Source organism: Seriola aureovittata, chromosome 10 (assembly GCF_021018895.1).
Source record: "Seriola aureovittata isolate HTS-2021-v1 ecotype China chromosome 10, ASM2101889v1, whole genome shotgun sequence".
In the NCBI taxonomy this organism is placed as follows: Eukaryota; Metazoa; Chordata; class Actinopteri; order Carangiformes; family Carangidae; genus Seriola; species Seriola aureovittata.
In genome coordinates, this window is record NC_079373.1 from 4,831,097 (window position 1) to 4,853,198 (window position 22,102).

Sequence of the window (22,102 nt, forward strand, 5' to 3'; positions counted from 1 at the left end):
GATGCAGACTGCATACCTAAAATAGACGAGTGACTCACATCTAGGTGGGAGCAGGCTGACCTCACAGACTGGCATCACTTTAGCCAACAAACTGCCTCCAAACGCTCTCCGAGGGGCGGGAGGACGCGCACATTTTTCACCAATGAGAGCATCCTTTCATTCATAAAGTGGTATGGGCAGTTTTTTTTCGAAAGCGTGGGTTTGGAGGGTTTCATAATCCTGACTGAAACTGACAAACCTGTTCTGGCGAGAGCCAATGACAGACCTCGGATGGGAGCTGCCGTAATGTTTGCCCAATCGCTCCTCATCCCGGTCTCCCTTTGACCCACCCTGCTTCATACAGAAAATCGAATGAATGGGGGAAGCTGTGGAGGTGATTGACATGCAAATGCACCAACCGGCGGGGCGGATCCTCCGAGAGACAGCTGCCGCAGCCAGTGAGGAGCAGAGGAGGGCGGTGCAGAGTAGGAGGTGGGCGGTGCACTTTAAATCAGGCTAGACAAGTGTTGGGGGAGTTGGGGGAGTGTGTGTGATGCTACAACCTCCTTATAAAGGGACTCTCTCTCACGTTGTGGCTTGGAAATTAGAGCACATTGCCTAAAATTGAGGTCTCCACATACACACTCTCACACACGCCGAGTCACCGAGAGCCGCTGCCATGAACTGGATGAACGCTGAGGAGATGCTCCGCAGGGCCGAGACGCCTCTCTTCTGGGTCGGCGCGTTAACTGTGGCCTCCCTGGCGCTGTGGCTGCTCTACAGGCTGCTCTCAGGCTTCAGGATCTGGGTCTTGGGAAATGGGCAGCTGCTCTCTCCGAAGCTGGGCAAATGGGCAGGTGAGTTGGGTCACATCAGTTTTCACGCCATCACGGTCACGAAGAGGGCAGCTCTTAAGTAAAGGCAGGTGGACTCGACGTGCAAACACCAAAGTGAGGTTATTGAGCTCAAACTTCACTTTGGCACAAAGACCGGCTGCATTCTGGTGCGTTTTGTGTGTATGTGTGTGTGTGTGTGTGTGTGTGTGTGTGTGGCTTAATTCAAGGGGAGGCTAGTGTTGCGTAACAGGCGCAGGTAAGCAGCTGTTTGACTGACAATATAATGGTCCTTATTAGCTCAATTGGGTTTTTTTTCTCGCGTCAACCACAGCACCGTCTGCTGCCAGGGGCTCCAATCAGCGTTTTCACCCACAGTAGCAGCGGTAGGGGGATGCCCCACATTGGTGAGCCAGGAGCCAAATTGCGCAGGCTATGCGCACTTTTCAGAGAGCTGTTTTATGTGGGTGAGCTCTCAGCCAGCGCACTACTGAACCACATTAGCCCATCCGCATGATGTAGGACAAACCCATATGTTCAATTTAAACGTGACCTACATCTAGATCATTTTCAGAGCTTTAGACTTCTTAAAAAAAAAAAAAAAAAATGTCACATTGTTGCAGTTTGTCCAACATTGAGACTCTTGTGTTAATGACTTTGTGTATTAACACATTCAGGCGGTGTTTTGCTTTTGCTGCTGTCGTCGGGTTCTCCCTCACCATTCCCTCATGTCACATTACCTGTCCCATTCCGTTTGCCCTACATACTGTTAGATGAGATTACACTGTCCTTAATTGGATTGGACTCCGTATAATTCACTTTTTCAACGTGCTTGGCAAAACAGGAGCGAGTTGCCGGTCAAATCTAAGTGTATTTTGGTTTTGTAGCGACTAGTCTCATAGGAATCGCCCTGCCATGGCTTGACCCACTTCTCCAGTCTCCTATTTGGCGAAGACTGCTGCGTCTGGAGCCTCTTGCTGCGCAATTTGCCGAGCGCTCTCCGTTGCATCGGGATAGGTTGATAAACCCCCAACCCCCCCACCCCCCTTTATTTCTAATACCCCAAAACCAGGCGATCCGGACGAATTGAATCCTTGTTGTCGTTTTTTTTTTTTTTTTTTTTTTTTTTTTTTTTTTGATAACCCATTTGTTTATCTCTGCACCGTGACGCACTTTGCCTCCAAATCGACGTTTTATTTTATTTTATTTTATTTTATTTTTTTTAAAAATTTTTTATGAATGGGCTGTTTAATAGATGCTCTGTGCACCAGGAAATGAAACGCATGACGCAAAGGTAGGGTGCCTTCAGGAATTACTAATGTACATGTTTTTTGGGTTTTTTTTTTTTTTTTTTTTTTAAGTGATTCTGCTGGAATATGCGGAGGAATACCGGTGCACACCGATGAGTCATGCGCTTGTTACTCGCTTCGTCATCCATTGGTCATATAGAAATTGTGACCCCCCCCCCCCCCCACCTTCGCCACCCCCAGTATGTCAGATATAGCTCAAAATACGTAACCAGTAACCAGCAATGCTCCCTTGCTGCAGTTTTCTGTTGTATCATGGGTAAATGTAGTCCCTGTGATATTTTATTTCACAACTCATTTTCAAAAGTGTAGGAGATGCTACACCCGTGGTTTTTTAGAAAGGATTCTTGTTTCCCATGAAAACTGCTGTCCACTTTTTTCACACATTTATTCTTGTAAAGCCTTTTTCTTCAGATGTGAACTTCACTGCCTCTCCCTCGAACCAGTTTCTGCCACCAGTCCAGTCATGTCAAGTCTCTGAAGCTCATTTTCAATCACAACCGTTGGAACCTTGACAGGAAGTGAACAGGTAGACGGGGTTGGAGTGGAGTGGTGGTGGGATGAGGTTTCCTCCTCAGCTGGTTGTACCAGATGTGCAGGTCTGGCCAGGTTAGGAAGTGGTGTGATTTTTTTTTTTTTTCTCGCACATGCACTTGCGTCAAGTCTTGCTACTCCCTGTCTCCACCTTGAACTAAAGAACAGAGGCACCTGTTACAACACGTTAAACTTCCTCCAGCCATTCAATAGGCTTTGTGTTGCTCTTTATATTTATACACGATAAACAACAAGAGTGCAATTCTGTAAGTCCTATTGAGTTGCGGTGTTTAGCTGCTCTATAGAAACGGCATGAGACTGAGTTTGTAGGATTCAAGTTTAGTTTCTTCCACATCTCCCCTCAATCTTTTCTTCCCCTCCTTAGCTGTGCAGCTGTATAATATCCCAGGTCAGAGTTTAGCACAAACCCCCTGTGTTTATCCTGGCAGTAAATGTTGAGTGATATAAAGCTTGAAATGTTTTGCCTTAGGAAGTAGCTGTAAATCAATTTTCTTTTCTTTTTAAATACACCATTTCAGTAAATGTTAAAGTTGGATTAAGTCATTTGCAATCCGGTTTGTATTTAGACTTGTAGTTACTGACTTTGTGTGATAATCTTGGCCAGTCAGACAAAGATATAGTCATACCATTTTATGTCACCCTTAGTATAAGTCCTTCTCCTGACTTGCTTTCTAGGGACATGCTTTCAGCAGGTGGCTGGTATTTCCTGGTCAGACAGGTTTGTGTATGTTTGCCTAGTAAACACTAAAACCGACTGGATTACATAAGACTTTTTTTTTTTGTAAGGCCATGGAAACTTGCTTCTATTTAATGTTAGTTTTAAAATCTTTACTTTGAGGATAGTAGTGTTTTCACGTTATCGCAGGACGCCTTCATGTCTGTGCTGGGCTGAAGCTCCACAGTCTTTGCATGCAGAGCAGAGCAGAGCAGAAAAGGGATCTCTGTGGAGTTTCTCTGCCAATGACTGGTCTTCCCCTTAGTGGATGGGACTCCTAGTGGCAAAACAGGAGCACTGCAGCATGAGTCAAGGCGGCTTCCCCAGCCTCTCTGCTGCACTGTGCATCAACACACACACACACACACACACACACACACACACACTCTCACCCTCCCTTCCTCCTGCCAGCCCAATCCATGTCTGCAGCTCAGTTTTTCTTTTTTAAAAAGAAAAAAAAAACCTTGAGTAAGGGAATGGTTGTTCTGTGGAGCATGACACATTTTTATCTGGCAAGATATATTATTATTTTTGTTTTTGAAAGACCAATGGATGCATCAGAAGAAAGGGAGATTCCTAAATGTTTTTTTTTTTTTTTTTTTTAAGTGTGCAGGAATCTGGCTTTAATATTTAATCTTTGAATTCACCCTTGCTAGTATTTCATGTTAATCTAGCAGATTTTTTTAATTTTTTTTATTATTATTTATTTATTTTTTATGATGCAGTGTTCAATATTTATGGTTTTATTTCTAGTGGAGCAGCTTTTCACTCTAATCTGTAGTAGTGCTCAGTTTTCTCCTGCGCTCCCTCCTCCACTCTTAGCCCTCAGCATCCCATATTATATAAGTGTGTGTGTGTGTGTGTGTGTGTGTGTGTGTAAAACTCCATTATAGGGAAGTTATTTTTTTTTGTTTTTTTTTTTTAATGGTGGGGGAACAGTGATGTGATATGTGCCTTACAATTGCCGCCCCCCCCCCCCCCCCCCCTTGACATTAGAGTTTATTGAGAAAATGGTCCTATTATATAAGAAGGATGCAGCCATTCATCAGTACAGCACAAGAGTGACAAAGACTTGGGTCAGCACTTACGCAAGAATTTGGTTGAGTTTGATTTGGCTTTGGAGCGTGTGAGTTTATCAACACAGGCTGGAGGCAGCTGAGAGTTTCAGTACGGCGTTAATTATTAGAGAATGATTTTCAGTGTGTGTTTTATGAATAGGTATTAGGCTTCATTCATGGTAAGGAAAATGCACATATGTGAATGAAATTTATCTCTGTACAATTCAACTGAGGCAGGGTCTCCACTTGTTCATCCTTGTGAATGTGCTTCCCCCTAGTGCTTTGTATGAGAGAGAGAGAGGGAGTGTGTGTGTGTGTGTGTGTGGGCGGGGAGAGAGAGAGGGGGAGAGAGAACACTGCTGTTCATGTGATGAACACGCTCTGTGACACGTGCCAGAGCCAGGGATGCTGGGTAAAAAAAAAAAAGTGAGAGAAAAAAAATCCTCTGCATCTCCCTCATTTCAAGCCCTTCTCAATCCTCCCCCCTCCCTCACTCACTCCATCGCACCCAGCTCTCCATCGTGTGTGTGTGTGTGTGTGCGTGTGTGTGTGTGTGTGTGTGTGTGTGTGTGTGTGTGTGTCTTTTGTACAGTACCCTCTTCATCAGAGCATGCTGTTCTTTTCCACAGTTTTATTTTTCTCACGTCCATTTATTGCCCACTAACCTCAATAATGACCTGTGCAGATATTATTTTATCAATAAGCAAGAAAGTTGTCAATTTGTTTATTTTTTTACCAAAAAAGAACCTAACATTAGTAATGCAGCTTTACAAACTCTTAGATATGCTTTTCTTTGTCATATGACTGCTTAGACTACATGCACCACTTGAAGACATTACTTTGCGATTGGTCAACTGTCTTAAAACAAAATGTGAAATAAATGGTCTAGGGCTGCTGCTAATTATTTTTATTATCAATTAGTCTGCCAGTTATTTTCGTGTTTGGTCTACAGAAATCCTCAAAGCCTAAAGCGTGATCTTCAGTTTGCTTGTGTATCCAATCATCAGTCTAAAACCCCTAGAGAATCACAATTAAGGTCATAGACCAAAATTGCTACAAATTATGATTTGAGAAGTTGAGACAAAGGAATATTTTGCATCAAAAAATTACTTAAAAGATGAGTTGATGATGAAAACAGTTAAGTCAGTGGGTTTATCTGAATGATCATTTTAGCTGACATGGTCATTTCGAAGCCTTCCCACTGACAAATGAATTGAAATGCCTTTGCAAATCAAGATAATATTGAGTGATGATGTAAACTGCTAAAACAAAAGAGCTCACAAAATACTTATCTGCATATTTTTTCCTTGGTGTGTAGAAAAAAAAAAAGATATATATATATATATATATATATATATATATATATATATCTTTTTTTTTTTTTTTAACTATGAACTTGTTTCACTTAATCCAATGTTTAACTCATTTTCCAGCCTCATATCTTACACATACACAAGTACAAGGTGAGCATCCAGTGCGATTATGAAGAAGCTGTTCAGACATGTTACCTAATCACATAATACTGGACCACCAGCATATTTGGAGGGAGTTAGTGGTTTATTGCTTTCTTTAAAGTGACACCACCTTTACAATGGTTGCAGTCCAACATGCCAGAGAGGTGGTTTGTTCAGTTGTGAGTATCTGTTGAAATAAACTTTAAGGTCTTGGCAGGCTGTCAGTGCTTCCAGGACAAACAATGTGTGAAGTTATGTACTGATCTAAGTCATTACCTAACCTTTGTGAAAACAACATCCCTCACCTGAGGAGAGTCTGTTGGAAGAACACAGGTTGTGTTAGATTGTGTTAACATTGTCAGTTTTGGTTCAACTTTGTGAAGCTGACTGGCCTTAGTTTGTGATGTGGTTTGTCTGTTAGTTCCTGATGGATGAAATGTCTGTTTTTTTTAGAGTAGGGATCAGCAGTATAACAATCACGGTACATTGTGTATTTGTTAGTTTGTGTTTCAGGTCATCATCCACCTGATTTTAAGTAGACACAAGTCTTTTTGAATAAAAGTTAAAGAATCATTGCATTTGTAGAGGATCCACCACTTAAAGTCCTGTCACAAACACAGCGATGTAAATGATAGTACAAGAGGCATTTTCTGTCATGCACCAAGCAGGTTTTCATGATCCTCCACCAAAGACTCCAGCAGGTGATTTCACTGATTAGCACCTCTTGAGCCGGTGAGGACAGACTAATAAAGTGAAATCACCTGCTGCAGGCTCTGTTTGAATTGAAAACCTCCACACAGTACAGTCTGTTCTTGGAAGCACGTGGACAAACTGTGAAGTTTGTTTCCTGCTCAAAAAAAAAAAAAAAAAAATCACCTTGTCTCAATCCAAGTAGTTGTGGAGAAGGAAACTATCGATTTTTAAACGAGGCATGTGACTGACTGACTGGGGGGGGGGGGGGGGGACGACTATTTTTGCTCTGTACCCAAATATAGATGCCGCTTCTATCTTGGGCCGCTCTGAAGTACATGTTCTCTTTTTCTGTCTTTCACCCTCCCTCCCCTCATTTCTCCCTCTCCCCCTCCCCCTGCCCGATCAAGCTTTATTTTTGTCGACTTTTATATTACCCATGTGACTTATCTCCCCTGCTATTTAAAGCAGTGTGTGTGTTTGTTTGTGTTTGAATGTAGAAGGTAGGTGGATGGAGAATGGGGTGTGTGTTTGGGTGAGGGGGTAGGAGGGAAGAAGGGAGGGGGGGCTGTCTTTGGATCTTCTGCTGCATCCCTCCCTCCTATCTTTTTTTTTTTTTTTTCTCCCTCCCTCTGAGGTAGGAGGGGCTGCTCGTTGATAGGCGAGTTTGGGGTGCGACAGATTACATAACAGTACGTAACAAGAGCGGGGCATACAAGGACCGCAGTCTCTCCTCACTGAGAATCTTAATTGGGGATTTGGTGGTGGTGGGGAGGGTCGAGGGGGAGGTTTGGGGGGGGGGGGTTGCGCTCATTTTAGTCCTGTCTCGCTCTCTCTTTGCATAGGAAGTTGAATTTTCCAAAAAAACCTCACCCTCTGGGTAACTGATAGTCAAGACCACGCTAGATTTTTCTACAACTAAACACCAGATCTGCTTATTTTACTAATCTGCACACCTTCATCTTGAGAGGGAATAATCCGTGAATTAATAGAAATCGGAATCTCCATATTCATAATGATTTCCTCCTTGTTATTATGAGCTGTTCATCCTCACACGTGCCCTCTTATGTAGTCCCCAGTAATCTGCTGTTGTGAAGACTCTTTTATTCAGATATGGTTTCGTGATCACCCTGTTCTTTTTCCACTGCTCATCAGATCAGACCTTCTGTGTTTTTTTGTTGTGTGTCCCCCCCCCAGCTTGCATAGCTCATGCTGGCATCAGGGGTTTAGGTGGAGGGCTGAGGATGCAGCAGCAGCCTGGTCGTCGTGGTGATTGTGATGGTGGTGGGGGATCTTGTTGGTATTCAGGTGCTGCGGCAGGCAGGCAGCTCCCAGACGAGGCAGTGCTGGCGCGCTGCTATTTTTACTCCTCCTGCTGCTTTTTTTAGACCCTCGGAATAGTGAGCAGGCAGCGGCAGGGGCTGCTCCACTGCTGAGGAGGGAGAGAGGGAGGGAGGGAGACAGAAAAGGCTGGGGGATGTCAATACCTCTGGACGTGATGTGCAGCACTAAGCACGGCAGAGCTGCGGTGCAAATGCGCCCCCGTCAGGGCGCTTTCAGAGCCAGCACCGTGGACCAGTTTTCTCAGAGGCGTAGGAATGGGGGAAACTGGGTTCAGAGCTGAGCTGCTTGAAATGAATGAGAGGCAGCGGTGCACACATCCCCTCTGCCAACACACGCATGCATACATTCATGGATTCACACATGCCTCTTCACTGGCCTCTCCCAAATCTCCATTTTCTTTTTCATTGCACACATCACGCTCTTACGTGGTTGCCCCATCAACACACATTCACCCTTTGATGTCAGTGTGTGCCTGCGTCTTCTCTGAGCGTCAGAAGCGCTGCTGTCATTCACGTGCTTGCTTGCGTAGACCCTTTTTGTTACATTGTGTGTCACAGATGTAATGCGTTGCTCACGTGAAGGGAATTAAGTCCTGCTGGGAGCACTGGGGTGTGTATTATATATATTTATGTACGTGTGTGTGTGACTGAACTGAACAATAGGGTTTTTGGACACTGTGTTCTGCTTGTAGATCAGTGACTTATTTCCTCTCTGTTGTTTTTGCAGTGTCCAGTGTAGGTCCATCAATGAGGGGGTTTCAGTAACAGGAGGAATAACTGGCATCAAATTTCACTCTGTTGTATCTCAGGCGAGGCCGATAATGATTTGTTTTCTCCATGAATCCATAAATTATTTTAGGTTAATAATATTTTCTTTGTTTCACAAATGATGGATGATGGCATATTAAAATGCAGAAAGGAAGGAAAAGAGGGGGAAAAAGGAAACGTCTTAAGACTGGAGAGGAACTCTGTGTCCTCATCCCACTGTACTAGGCTACCCTCCCCCCCCCCCCCCCCCAACACACACACACACTCCCACTCCCTCCATTACACATATAAACAAACTTCACTCTTGCTCACTCTCTAGACAACGTTTATTGAGAAAATGGTACGATTATATAATGGGTGGGAGGAGAGTAGTCATTCATAAGTACAGCACAAGGATTTAGGGGAGGGGTGCTGTATGGGTAGGGGGCATTAGGCCCGGGGGAAGGGGGGTGGAGGAGTAGGTTGGCTGCCGAGTAAGTGGTGATAAAGTCATTTGAGTTCTGACGTTCTATTTATTTATTTATTTTTTTATCCAGATGTTTGCTTTCCTCTAAGTGGATGGAGGGATTATTTGCCACTGGATCATGCTTCCCACTTTTCCATCCACTGCACAAAATCCCCTTTACATACTTCAGTTTTACACCCCTCATTTAATTCCATTACACTATTTCAGTATTTTAGTTCAGTTTTTTTTTTTTAATTATTACTTCCGTTAAAACAAGTGAAGCAAACATCTGTATTAACTGGACAGAAATGGAAATTCTTTAAAAGTGCCCTTTTTTTTTTTTTTTTTTTTTTTTTTTTTTTTTTTTTTTTTTTTTTTTTTTTAAATTGCAAGATTCTTGTGTCTGTTCTGATGTTACACTTTATTTTAACCACTTGGATTTCAAATGGTGAAACCGCATCAGAACAAGAATAATGGTCTTTAATGATGTTTTTTTAGTGAAAGGATATTTAGCACCTCCTCTAATAGAAACAAGCAGAGTGGAGGTTTTCCACTTGAACCGCAGCAGATTTGACTGATAGAAAGATGAGGGCCAATCAGAGCCCTCACCTTTTTCGGGAAGAATGACCTGTTTCTAAAAGAGACGATGCTTTATTACAGTATTCTGAAAATGCATGGCATGTATAGCCTGAACACATGCACAGTCTGACACGCAGCACACGGTAAAGTACTGTATGTTCTTGGCTGTCAGGTTGAAGTTCAAAAGGTGATGCTGTATATGCATTTTAAGCACATAATGCATAATTGCACACTATCCTCTTTTAGGTTAAAGGTCAGCGACACTCTACGTGCTTTTAGGTGCATAACACATTCTCATACGCAGGTGCAACTCTCTGCACCTGAAACTCAGCCACGCAGTGAAATGGCATGCGTCCCAGCTGCCTTTCTGTGGGATGCAATAGTTATCCAATGTGACTGGAATGTGGTCGGTGCAGTCGGCCCTCTATGTGTGTGTGTTCTGGTCGTCTGTTTCAGCTGACGTGGCCTGTCATTTCTTCCTCGACAGTGTCGTGGGCCTGGTGCGAGGAGAATCATACAGGCTATACATTAGCAGTCAGGGCTTTTCTTCACTTGTTGGTACAAGATGTCTCAGAAGGCTCGCTTGCTGTTACCAACTAGCAACCTTGTAACTACAGTCGTGTTTGTTTTTTTTTTTTTCATGATCTGCACGGTTTCTTGCTCCTTCATTTATACTCCTTCAACACTCATCAGATAAACTCCAAACCTGCATGGTAGTCGTCTGAAAACAGACATATTTCTTTACAGTGTCTGGCGAACTGACATTTCAGTAACATGAGGTTTTCAGCTGCCGACTATGATCCATGATGTGTAATATTTCCAGGGGTATTGTGGCATCTATGTTATAGAGGAGTCTTATTCACGTCACAAGAAGCTGATTTTTATGTCGAGGTGGTTGCTGTCCCCCTTCCCGCCCCCCTCAGCCATTTTACTTTGCAGTGAATGTAGCCTCTCCGTGCCTCTGTTTGCCCCCACCTGCATCTGCAACCAGAGCCTGCTTTGGTACAGCCCGCGCCCATTGAGGCTTTTCTGCCACGGAGCGTTTCATTCTTAACACGGGGGGTTTAAAAATAACCAGGGATTCTGCTCTCTTTTCACTTTTGACTTTGTGCTACTCTCTCTCACTCTCACTCCTCTTCTCTCATTCACTCATTTGTTCTTCTCTCCCCCACCCCTCCTCCTCCTCCCCATCTCCCCCGCTCCTCCACTGCCATCTCTATTCTGTCTCTTTCTCCTTCACTCATTCGTTCTCTTGCTTTGCTCCAGTTCTATTTTTAGCCACCTCCAGGATCCCTCCTCACCCCCTCCCCCCTCCGTCTCCCCACCACCACCATCACCACCCTCCCTCCCTACCCCACTTCACCCTCCTTCCTCCTTTCTCCTGCTCCATGTTCGTCATCGCTCCCTCCTCTCTGCATCCCCTCTCTCATCTTGTCTTTTTCCTGCTCTCCAGCTCTTTGCCAGAGAATGTCCTCTACCTCCATTAATCTTTCATCAAGCCTTGCTAATAATATATTCATGATGCACAACTATGTGTGTGCGTGTATATTCATGTGTACACCCAATCCCTACCTCACCACCACCACTTTGTCCCGTCTGTTTTTCCACACCCCCCCCCCCCCACCCCCCCCCCCCATCACCCGTCAGTCAAGCAGGGGCAGGGGTTGATGGGCAGTGAAGGTTTAAAAATAGCCCTGCTTGCTTGACAAGGTGAGGAGAACTCTGAACACAAGAAGAACATCAGCTCCTCTCTCCGTCTTCGTCCTCCTCGCGCTTCGGCCTCTTTACCGTCTTTTGTTGTGCTTCTGTGAAATCTATCCTCTTCCTTTCACCAAACTGCTCCGGCTCTGGTTTTGCCACCGTTTCCGTTTCCTCCACCTTTTCGTCTAAACTATAGATATACACTTGATTGAACCATTGCCAGTCAGATTTGTCCGTACGCTAAACTGATAAAGGATTCAATGCTGTGTTCGTGTGCAAGAAACCCTAATCGTGATCTTGAAAATCAGCTGTTCTCAGTGAAGTATCAGGGGGTGTTGAAGGCTTTGTGAATCCTATACTGTCTCCTATCTCTGTTCTGCTTTAATCTATATCATCTTATCTCCACCTCTTTACAATCTCCGTCCCCTCTGTTGTCTTTGCAGCTCAGTCTTTGTGATTAAACTCCTATCTATACCATCTCGGGGTTTATTATATGCATCTCCACTCCAAAATGGAACTGTGCATCTCATACAAAAGAAAACATCATCGTAGAGCTTAGAGAGAGAGAGAGAGAGGCTTTCCCAAATAGCAGGACAATAGTGTAGTGGGGTGTGTCTGCCAACGAATTGCTTCCTGTGAACTGTCCTGTCTGTCACCCATATAGTCCTCCAGGTTTAGCTTCATATTGGTGCGCTGAGCCATTATGATGACAACTGGAAGTGGTCAAACCTGAAGTGAAGGTGTGTTGTAAGAATCTGAACAAAGAGGATCACATTTGTGTGTGTGTGTGTGTGTGTGTGTGTGTGTGTGTGTGTGTGTGCTTTTTATGTGTGACTGTCACATGATGCATGTAGTGCAGAGTAATGAGTCAGTCTACAATGACTAAATATGTGACTAAGGCCTTTGACAGGGTTAAAATAGGTAAACTGAGATCAAACAAAGTGAAACCATAGTTTCAATCGGATCATTAATCCTCAGGGAATATGAACCATCTTTTCACTTTTGGAGACTTCTCTGAAGAGCCTCTCCTCCCTTATTAGGTGAACAGAAGTTGACTTGACCCATGCTCTTCTACAGAGTATAGTGGACAACCTATACTGACCTCTTTTTCTACTTTCTGTCTCTCCAGTTGTGACGGGAGCCACGGATGGAATCGGGAAATCCTATGCGGAGGAGGTGAGGCTTCTGGACCCTTATTTATTTCATTTCTTTCACAGGAAAGCTGTGACTCATACATACATACACACACACACACACACACACACACACACACACACACACACACACACACACACACACACACATACACATACACACATCGTGTTCACTCATAGGCCACGGTAGGGGAGAGCTCTTACAGGCCTATTAACGTGGAAGAGAGTCCTCACACGCACATGCATGCACACTTCAACCAGAGCTCATAGGAAGGTAACAAGCACACGTTGAATAGGGGCTACCCTGCCACGTGTTTGGCCCATACTAGTGTGCGTGTGCTGGCTGTATAATAGTGATCTAGGGCCTTTGACTCATACTGTTGCTGTGGGGCTAGCCGCCCGTCACGCAACGGCAGGCCACCATTTTACCCAGTGTGTTTTATGCCATGCAGGGTTTTCAGGCATGTTAATATTTATGCAGCGACTCACTAGTTCTCACATGGAACATGATCAGTCCTCCTCTGTGCCTTTTTTTTTTTTTTTTTTTTTTTTTAAAGCACATGTTTAATAATCTGCAAGGTGCATTTGCTCACTTTTCCCTGCAGCATGCCCACAAGATCAACCTAGCTTAGCTTAGCACCTCATGTAGAAACAAGAAGGGGAAAGCACCTGTTTGGAATAGGGTGAAAATTCAGAATTGCCACCATCACAAGTCAAGCCTGAAGTTCTCGAAAGTCTTGTTTGCTCTCTTCTGGAAGCATGTGTCCAACAAAGTGAGCACAACAAAGGATGTTTACACATGCAAATACGCACAGGTGATCGAGCAAAGTCCACTGGATACAGTTTGGATGATATATCGCCAATGCTCTGCCGGTCATCTCATCCAGAGTTGACGCATACAAACTTAACTCTCTCACTTCAAAAGTTGGATCTTGTTTTCTGTCTGTTTTCATATCATCATATATGTAATTTCTGGGCACTGAAGTTCAAAATCTTGTCTGTCAACACTGTATATGATTCTGCCTTCAATATATGAAAAGAAATCATCTTGTCAAACTTGTGCAACCTGTTGCTAAGCATTTCTTTTCCTTTCTAGCTCGCTCGTCGTGGATTTGCCATGATGTTGATCAGTCGCTCCCAGGACAAGCTGGAGTATGTGGCAAAGTCACTTGGTAAGTGTGTAGAAAAGTGTGTGTGTTTGTTTATCTCCACAACATCATGGAAACCTGTTTGGGTTGAGCGCACAGTGAATGTGCTGATGAGGATGTATGTATGGGCAGCCAGTGACGTGCAACCTCTCATCCCATCGGCTACAGGGTTTCCCAGGCCTTGACAACAGGGCATATCCTCAACATAAGGAGTTAAAATATAGTCAATAAAGAAGAAAAATATTTTTGGAGTCTTGTACAGACTTATACATGTTAGCATAAGTTTGTCCCAGATGTGTTACTCTGTACAAAGTGGATGCACTAACTTCCATTTTCAAAAACATCATTTTGTGAGTAGTTTCGCTATTCAGATTTATCCTGTGAATCCCATTTTTCACGCCCTTTTGCATCCTGCTAAGTCACGCCTTTGCTCTGTTTTAAATGCGAGTGAATTGGAAAACATGCAGCCAACAAAGCAGGCTGTTTTGGTTTTTTTTTACTTCCTCACTAATGGTATGAAGAAGGACATATCTGGCCTGATTGAGGAAGCTCTTGGACCAGCCTGTTCCTCTTTGATACATTTGTTAGACACAGATCAGGCTTTTTCCTCTTTCTACTCCACACAGAACAGAAGCAACAAAATAGTAAACCAGTGTCCGTATGAAAGGAGAAACTTTTTTTTCCTCCTCCTTGCTGGCCTGTCTCCAGATCTGAACAGAGACTGAATGGTGAGTGCCCCACCCCCCACCCCCCTTGTTCAAATAGTGCCCTCTCCCCCGACTCGCTCTCTTTCCATCTGTCTCTGACGTCTCCCACAGCGCAATTTCCCCTGTCGTGCTTCAAGTCCACAGAGGGGGCTGATGGGTAGTCACGAGCGGGGTGCGGCGTGCCAAACTCTGGCACTCCTCTCTCACGATTAGTTTGACAAAACCACCCTCCTTCGCGTGTAACTGGGCAACCCACCCTGACCCACCTATAATTTCATTGTTGTAAATGTTTCTCCTCTCTTACGCGGCCATCTCATTTGACTCTTGAACGCACCTACTTGGCAACCCCAAATTACTGCTCCAATTTGGCAACCCGAGCCTTCATATTTCTGCTTCCTTGCCACCACGTCTGAAGCTGCTTTTATCATTTTCTTTGACGTGCATTAACAGTGGTTGTGATGACTTAACTGCATATAGATTCTAGGGGTGGTCCAACCCATAACCCCCTCTTTTTTTTTTATTTTACTCACCCCACCTCACATCCCCTCTTAGCCCCCCCCCCCCCCCCCCACCTTGTTTCCCCCTCGTCTTAACTCTGACTGAACACACACTGACACACTACTGGTCTGTACCGAGGCACATCCCAGGAATTTTCCTCTTATAACTCCCTCCGCCACCTATCAGCTAAACGAGTCTTTGGACAATAAATTCTAATTGGAGCAGGCGCGTCAAACATGACGACGGAGGGAGGGAGGGAGGGAGGGGAGACAGTTGTTCGGCTGGTTTGTTGGTACGCAGTGCCCTCTTCAGTTCGAGCCTGACAGTGAGCGGTTTCATGCTGCTTTCATTTGAATGAATCCAGGGTTTTGAAACAGGGGATTGCTCTGTTGTAATGAGCTTTTGCACGATGTGCTGGCCGACACATTGAATGCATGGTATGGGTGTGTGCTGGGGTGTGATGCCATGATCTTTTTAAGGAAGATGAGTGATCTTAAATGTGCGACCTTCTAATCTTTGATCTTCTGCTGTCAACCATACAATGTCACTTTCTTTTCCACAGTTTAAAACACTTGCCACGCACAGATGTGATTGCAAACCTATAATTAATGGACGCTTGTTTCTCTTTTCACAGAGGAGCAGTTTAAAGTAGAGACTAGGACCATTGCGGTTGACTTTGGCAAGACGGACATCTATCCCAAGATCGAGGCGGGGCTGGCCGGTTTAGAGATCGGTGTTCTTGGTAAGAGCTGATTTGTTTTCTTTCTTCTAAACCTCTGATGGCAGGACAGCGTTCATCCCTCCAGTCGGTCCAGTGTAGTAAACTGTTGTATTGCACAGAGACAGAAATGATGAAGCCCTATCCGTACACGCCACACATCACTGAAGGCTGAACATTTGACATTCAGTTAGTGTGAGATGGTGATGAGACACTTAGAGTCGGGGCCCATCTTTGTTTCACTGCCTTTTGGATTTCACGAACATCAGCCATCGCTTGTCTTGTCCAGGTTGTGCAACACTTCTTAAAGTCATCTGATCCATTTTAAACTCGCTCATTTACATACTTAAGGTGACAACTTTGTAGTTTCATTGTGAAAAGTTGGCACTATGCAAATTTTTCTTCTACTTCTTTGAGACATGAAGAAGAGAAGAGAGGGGGGGAGTCAGCTTTACACTTAACAAGCTTTTAAGACTTTTCAGAAAAACTAAATTCCAGCTGTTTGTGTAGATGTTTCGACTTGTCGACTCTAGAGTTCATGTTGTACTTTTTAGTTGAACATTTAAGGAGCTCTTTGTCCTTTATCTTTATTTTATTTTTTTTATTTTTTTTACCAATTGTGCTCTACTGGTTGTAAGGTGTGGCTGTGTGTAGTGTGGAGTAGACGTCTGTCTGTGTCGTGTTTGCTTATGCTGCCACCTTATGGTAGAAACTTCAGCTAGTTTGAATTATCCAGCACCAGGTTATTTTATGAAAACGTTAGAATAATCTTCTTTTTTGTCTTTAACAGTCAACAATGTTGGTGTGTCTTATCCCTACCCTGAGTACTACCTCCACATTCCTGATCTGGACAATGTGAGTCTTTACTTCTCGTTATTTCATCTTCATTTGTGGATGGAAATTCTCTTTTGCTGCTAGTTTTCTGTCATTAAAAGAGCACAACTTAGAAATAAGTGAAAAAGCAAATGAAATTATCATTTTCAAAAAAAGCTTTTCTTTCTTTTATGCTCCTTATTTTACCGCTATCTGCTGCCTTCTTGTATCCTCCTCTGTATGAACACATGACCTTAACATGTGAGTGTTTAGCTGACTGGCACTTTCTGTGTTGCAGTTCATCACAAATATGATCAACGTCAACATGACCTCAGTGTGCCAGGTGAGTCTGACTCTGTACTGAAGGACTTTCCTCCTCGGAGAGGCAGATGTATTTAGCCCAGTGATTGCAACCGACATGTTTACATCACGCCCCAAGTGTTTGTTTAAACTTGATCCATGGGTTTTACTTTCCTCCTCACTTTTCCCCCTTTTTATTTTTTTGTTCTTCTCCTCCTCTTCTTTTTCCTCCTCCTCTTCTGCTGTTTCTACCATGGTACCTGCAGTGTCTCAGTTGTTCCCAAAGCAACGGTGGACTACACCAACGCTGTCTGTACTCGCCACCCACGCATCTCTCTCTCTCTCTCTCTCTCTCTCTCTCTCTCTCTCTCTCTCTCTCTCTCTCTCTCTCTCTCTCTCTCTCTCTCTCTCTCTCTCTCTCTCTCTCTCTCTCTCTCTCTCTCTCTCTCTCTCTCTCTCTCTCTCTCTCTCTCTCTCTCTCTCTCTCTCTCTCTCTCTCTCTCTCTCTCTCTCTCTCTCTCTCTCTCTCTCTCTCTCTCGGTCTCTTTCTCTCTCTCCCTCCTACTTTTAGTTTTTTTTTTTTTTACTTATTCATTTATTTTATAAAACTCTTTCCCTTCTCCCCTAGTCCCCTCGTTCTCCTTCATGAGTTTTGTCATTGTTTTTGTGCGGTGGTTGATGTTAACCAAGCTTGTGTTGTTGTTGTTCTTTTAGATGACCCGTCTGGTGCTGCCCAGAATGGCTGAGAGGTGAGTTAAACGATAGGCTTCCATGTTTTGCGACATGACTGCAGTCAAATATCAGTGTCGTGAATGAGGGACTGTGTCTCAGAGCTGCACGAGGAATCTCAAAATTAAACAAAAACCTCTTCTTTGTGTTTTTGAAGAGTGATGTTTGGGAGACCACTGTTCATAAACATGACTCTTTTATCAAGAAGGGGCACAAGAAATCCTCCCCAAGCCCTTTCCATCACTGCATCTCTCTTTCCCTCTCCTCCTTTGTTCGCAATGCTGACAAGCTTTCAATTCACACAAAGTGCTCTTCCCACCCGATTGGCTGCTCTGTTCCCATGTGACTCGTGCTGGCCAATAGCAGCGCAGGCACATTTGGTGCCGTGTGAGGCTGGAGCGTCGCTCCACTACATCACTGCAGCAACAGGCTGCCATGGCAACGCACACGGCCACTACCACACTGTTTTAGTGTGTGTGTGGAACATGACTTTGTGTGTATTTGGCAGTGTGCTGAATGTGTATAGACACTGGGTTCCCACAGACATGGGAAACCAGTGAAAGTTTGTCGATCTGAAGGAAAAAATGAAGCTTTAAAAACACGTCTGAAAATACATATTTGCACAGTTCTGGGATCAGTGCTTCGCATGTTGAGGAAAGCCCTGTGGTTATAGATTTGTGTTACGGCAGCAGCACTGAAATTTAATTAATTCAAAACTTGTTCCTGATACAATCATGAATGTTGTCTTTGCATCACAGACTATAGAGCAAAGTTCTTGTCGTTAATCGACCCTGTCGTGTTTTTCTCAGGTCCAAAGGTGTTATCCTGAACATCTCCTCTGCCAGCGGCATGTACCCCGTCCCTCTGCTCACAGTCTACTCTGCCACAAAGGTATGTGCCACATCTGGACTTTTGAATAATATTGGTTTTATCTGCTTGTTTCTTCTGGCTGGTGATAACAGACCAACTTTTTACAGACTGATATGTTGGTTCTGACTCTTTCCTCCCTCTCCTCTGTGTGCAGGCCTTTGTGGATTTCTTCTCTCGTGGCCTTCAGGAGGAGTACAGGCGTCAGGGCATCATCATTCAGGTGAGTTTGAGGCTTGCCTGGTGGAGTCATTGGAGGTTTTGAGTACAAAACTTTCCTTTAGTTGTGATGAGCTGTGAGGACACTGAGGAGGCAAAACAGTGTAGCATTTTGTTTTGGTACAAATTTTATTTTCTATTTAAAATGTTAAGTCCTTACATTGTGTAAAGCATCCTCTACACCCCACCTCTGTAAGGTTTAGTGCATGTGATCCACGCACCGTTTGGACTGTGCCGGCTGGGTCGGGCGCTGTAGACCAAACTTTCAATGTGGCTTTAAATTGAAGATTATTAAAAAAGAGAAAATGAGTGGAAGAGATGATGCTGTGTAGGATAAGAAATCTGCCCCTTTGATGCTTTTGAATTCTACTCAAAAGAAGTTTAAAAAAAAATCGAACTCATTGCTCTCAGCCAATCAATGGAATAAATGCATATTCATGAATGATGCGTCTGACAGCCCATTTTTATCCCTTTTTTTTCAGCTGAGGCATTTTAAAAAAAATATGTTGTTCCACATAAGGCTTGCTTGTTCTGTTTTTAGTGCCCTCTAGTATTCATTCATGTGCCACCTTGTGGTTGGACTGGGTACAACAGTTTCACCTCAGCAAACCTCAGTGTGTTTTCACCTGATAACCCCAGTCACCAGAGCAGCTCACAGCAAAGACTTCATGTATTTTAGTATGAAGTGCATCTTAACAGTGGCAGTGGTCAGTCTCTCAGGAGGACACATTATCTGATGTCGTTTAAATGCTCATCATACAGCTTTTAATGTCTGTGCTGCAAATCTGTATTTCTTTATATCTTTTATACTAACCTGAGGAAGAATTAAATTTTTTTAGATGTTGTTCTTTTGTTCAAAGTTCATTTCACACGTTTCTTCTTTGTTTTCTGCAGAGTGTGCTGCCCTTCTTTGTGGCCACTAAGATGACTCGTATCAGGAAGCCCACGCTGGACAAGCCGACCCCAGAGCGCTACGTGGCAGCTGAGCTCACCACTGTGGGTCTGCAGAGTCAGACCAATGGCTACTTCCCCCACGCTGTCATGGTAAGAAGTGGAAATACTGAAAAAATATGAATCTATGTGGGAATACAACAAGTAAACTTAGATGTTGTTCTTAGTTATGGTGTTCGGGACTTAACACTGGACTATGTGGCACAGTAATTGATTTTAATGCCCCTATTTAGGACTTTTAATGAAATCAATTGCAATACAACATCCCGGCTTTTTGTGTTGTCTGAATCAGTTTGAGTAAACTTTCTTTCTTCTTTTTAAAGTATAAATTGCACATTTTCTGCTTAGTATTTTAGGTGGTACACAATAAATATAAATGATATGAAACTTTTTCAATATGTCTTGGAAAAGTTATTTAGCCAAATCATTTATTTTCATATTTTCATGTAAGGATTAAAGCCTGAATACTAAAGTTTTAAAATGATTATAAACCCATGCACTTTTGTTTTGCAGGGTTGGGTGACCACCAAGCTGGTGCCGAGCAGCATTGTCATCTTCCTGGGAGCCCGTATGAACCGCCTGCAGCGTACCGGGTACCTGCACAGGAGGAAGCTGCGGGAGCAGAAGAACGGAGCGAGTTTGAAGAGCGAATAGGAATTCGGCAGACGGTTCTGCGGGCAGCCCCATGCTGTTCTGACCCAGTGCAGTGTTTAGAGAAGGGAGATGGTGTTTTTGATTGATCCTCCAGGGTTGCCTGAGATTTCAACTTTGTGCCTTGAGTAAAGTTTCACATCAGAGGGTGTGTATGACTTTGGGTTTAAAAACAGCAATGTGCCCTGATGTGATTTGTCTGGAGAGAAACAGCCAAAGAAGGAAGGAGCTGAAATGATTAAAAAAAAAAAAAAAAAAAAAAATGCTGCTCTTGGCAAAGGACACTAATATTTTTGTCACTGACACTGATGGTGGAATTTATGCAGCTGAAAAATGAGTGATTTGTTAACCCTGCTGTTGTAAGCAGTGGAAATGGTGGTGGGCATTTTTTTATATATACATGTATATTTATTATGTTTGTGTGAACATACAAGCCAAACTCCTCCAAAGGAACTTTAGTCCTGTTTACAACTCATTGAGCCGAAAGATGACAACCTCTGCTTTCTTTCATGTCAATTTATTTGCATCACTGAGCTGTAATCATCAACCACTGCCTCTGTCTTCTTTTTTTTTTTTTTTTTTTTTTTCTTTTTCTTTTTTTCTATGATATTGTGTGATTACAGTATATTTAAATATTTGTGGTGGGTTTTTGTTGCACCAGTATCTAAACCAAAGCATAGTTATCTTATTAAACCCAAAGTGCCTTTCTATGTCATTAATGCTGCAAACGGTCAAATTCAATGAGCAGGTATTGAGAAGTGATGATGTACTGTTAAAGGATGTAATTCAACTGATGTGAAACTATGTGAACTATAGTTGCTCAATTTTCTGCCTTGTTTTATCAAAATGTTAACCCACCAAAGTTTCTCACAGGCATGAACAAGTAAGTGAACCATTTGGAATTGCCTGTGTTTATGTATAAATTTGGTCTGATCTTCATTTAAGTTACAGTTGTGACCAAACAATCTATTTTAACTAATAAAACAAATAATTGTATTGTTCTTGTCTATATTGAAAACATCAAATATTCACAGTGTAGGTTGGAAAATGTGTGCAAACCCATCGGTTAATGGCATCAACAGAAGCTAATTGGAGACGAGAGGTAGTATACGTCAGTGACACCAGATCGGAGGTGTGGATTAAAGCCCCTTTTGAGTTATTAAAAAAAAAAAAAAAAAACTCAAACATTTAGAGTTAAATGAATAAATCGGGAAGGATTACAAAGTGATTTCAAATATTCATCAGTCCACAGCCAAACAAACGTGTCTACAAATAGAGTTGACTCAGTACTGTGGCTACTCTCCATAGAAGTGAGGGTCCAGCTAATACGACTCCGAAGGGTCAACACCGAACACTCTGAGACGAAAGCTTAAAGGAGTCGATGGAGCTGGTTAACATCTGCATCCGTGAGTCGACCATCATGCAAATCATGGTGTATGGCTGCACCTGTCGGAGTGGCCCAGTCAGAGCCCAGACCTTAACCCAGTAGAGATGTTGTGGAGTGACCTGCATCTCTTTCCAGTTGATCTACAATTGAATACCACATATGACTTGGTTTGACCTGTGACCCAACTCAACAGCTTTGTGAATCCCTTTCCTTTGTAAAGTCTTTTAATATGCTTGGAAATTGAAATTTCTACATGTAAAATGACTTATTACCTTGCTGATGGCAATTTATATTTTATACTGTTTGTTAATAAAAGCTTTGGCATTAAGCATTGGGTTTTGTCTTGTTTTCACAGATAGATGGATCAAATTCCAGCTTTAAAGACTTTTGTGCACAAGCCTGAAAATAATGTACCCAAAATAAAAAGGGTACTGTTCTTCAACCCTTTAGGTTTCAGTCTTGTCTCCTTTGAGACTTTTTTTACAACCTAAAAGTTAGAATGAATATAAGAGATACTGAACTTTTCTGAATAA

General features: G+C 43.1%; 1 protein-coding gene across 1 annotated transcript; it reads left to right on the plus strand.

The window, feature by feature from the left end:
- Positions 1 to 505: 505 nt before the first annotated feature.
- On the plus strand, positions 506 to 21,178 carry hsd17b12a (hydroxysteroid (17-beta) dehydrogenase 12a). The gene is made up of 11 exons (XM_056386966.1): positions 506 to 836; positions 12,557 to 12,603; positions 13,678 to 13,753; positions 15,569 to 15,676; positions 16,443 to 16,507; positions 16,764 to 16,808; positions 17,480 to 17,514; positions 18,304 to 18,385; positions 18,519 to 18,584; positions 19,475 to 19,624; positions 20,045 to 21,178. Exons 1-11 carry the CDS (start codon positions 659 to 661, stop codon positions 20,183 to 20,185), a joined length of 993 nt encoding a protein of 330 aa, XP_056242941.1. The 5' UTR covers positions 506 to 658; the 3' UTR covers positions 20,186 to 21,178.
- The last annotated feature ends 924 nt before the right edge of the window (positions 21,179 to 22,102 follow it).

Bases quoted from the DNA above. Each gene is read 5' to 3' on its own strand.
- hsd17b12a (XM_056386966.1), top strand. From the start codon at position 659: ATGAACTGGATGAACGCTGAGGAGATGCTCCGCAGGGCCGAGACGCCT. The intron at 16,809-17,479 runs GTGAGTCTGACT...TTGTTCTTTTAG, and splicing joins ACATGACCTCAGTGTGCCAG to ATGACCCGTCTGGTGCTGCC. The intron at 19,625-20,044 runs GTAAGAAGTGGA...TTTGTTTTGCAG, and splicing joins ACTTCCCCCACGCTGTCATG to GGTTGGGTGACCACCAAGCT.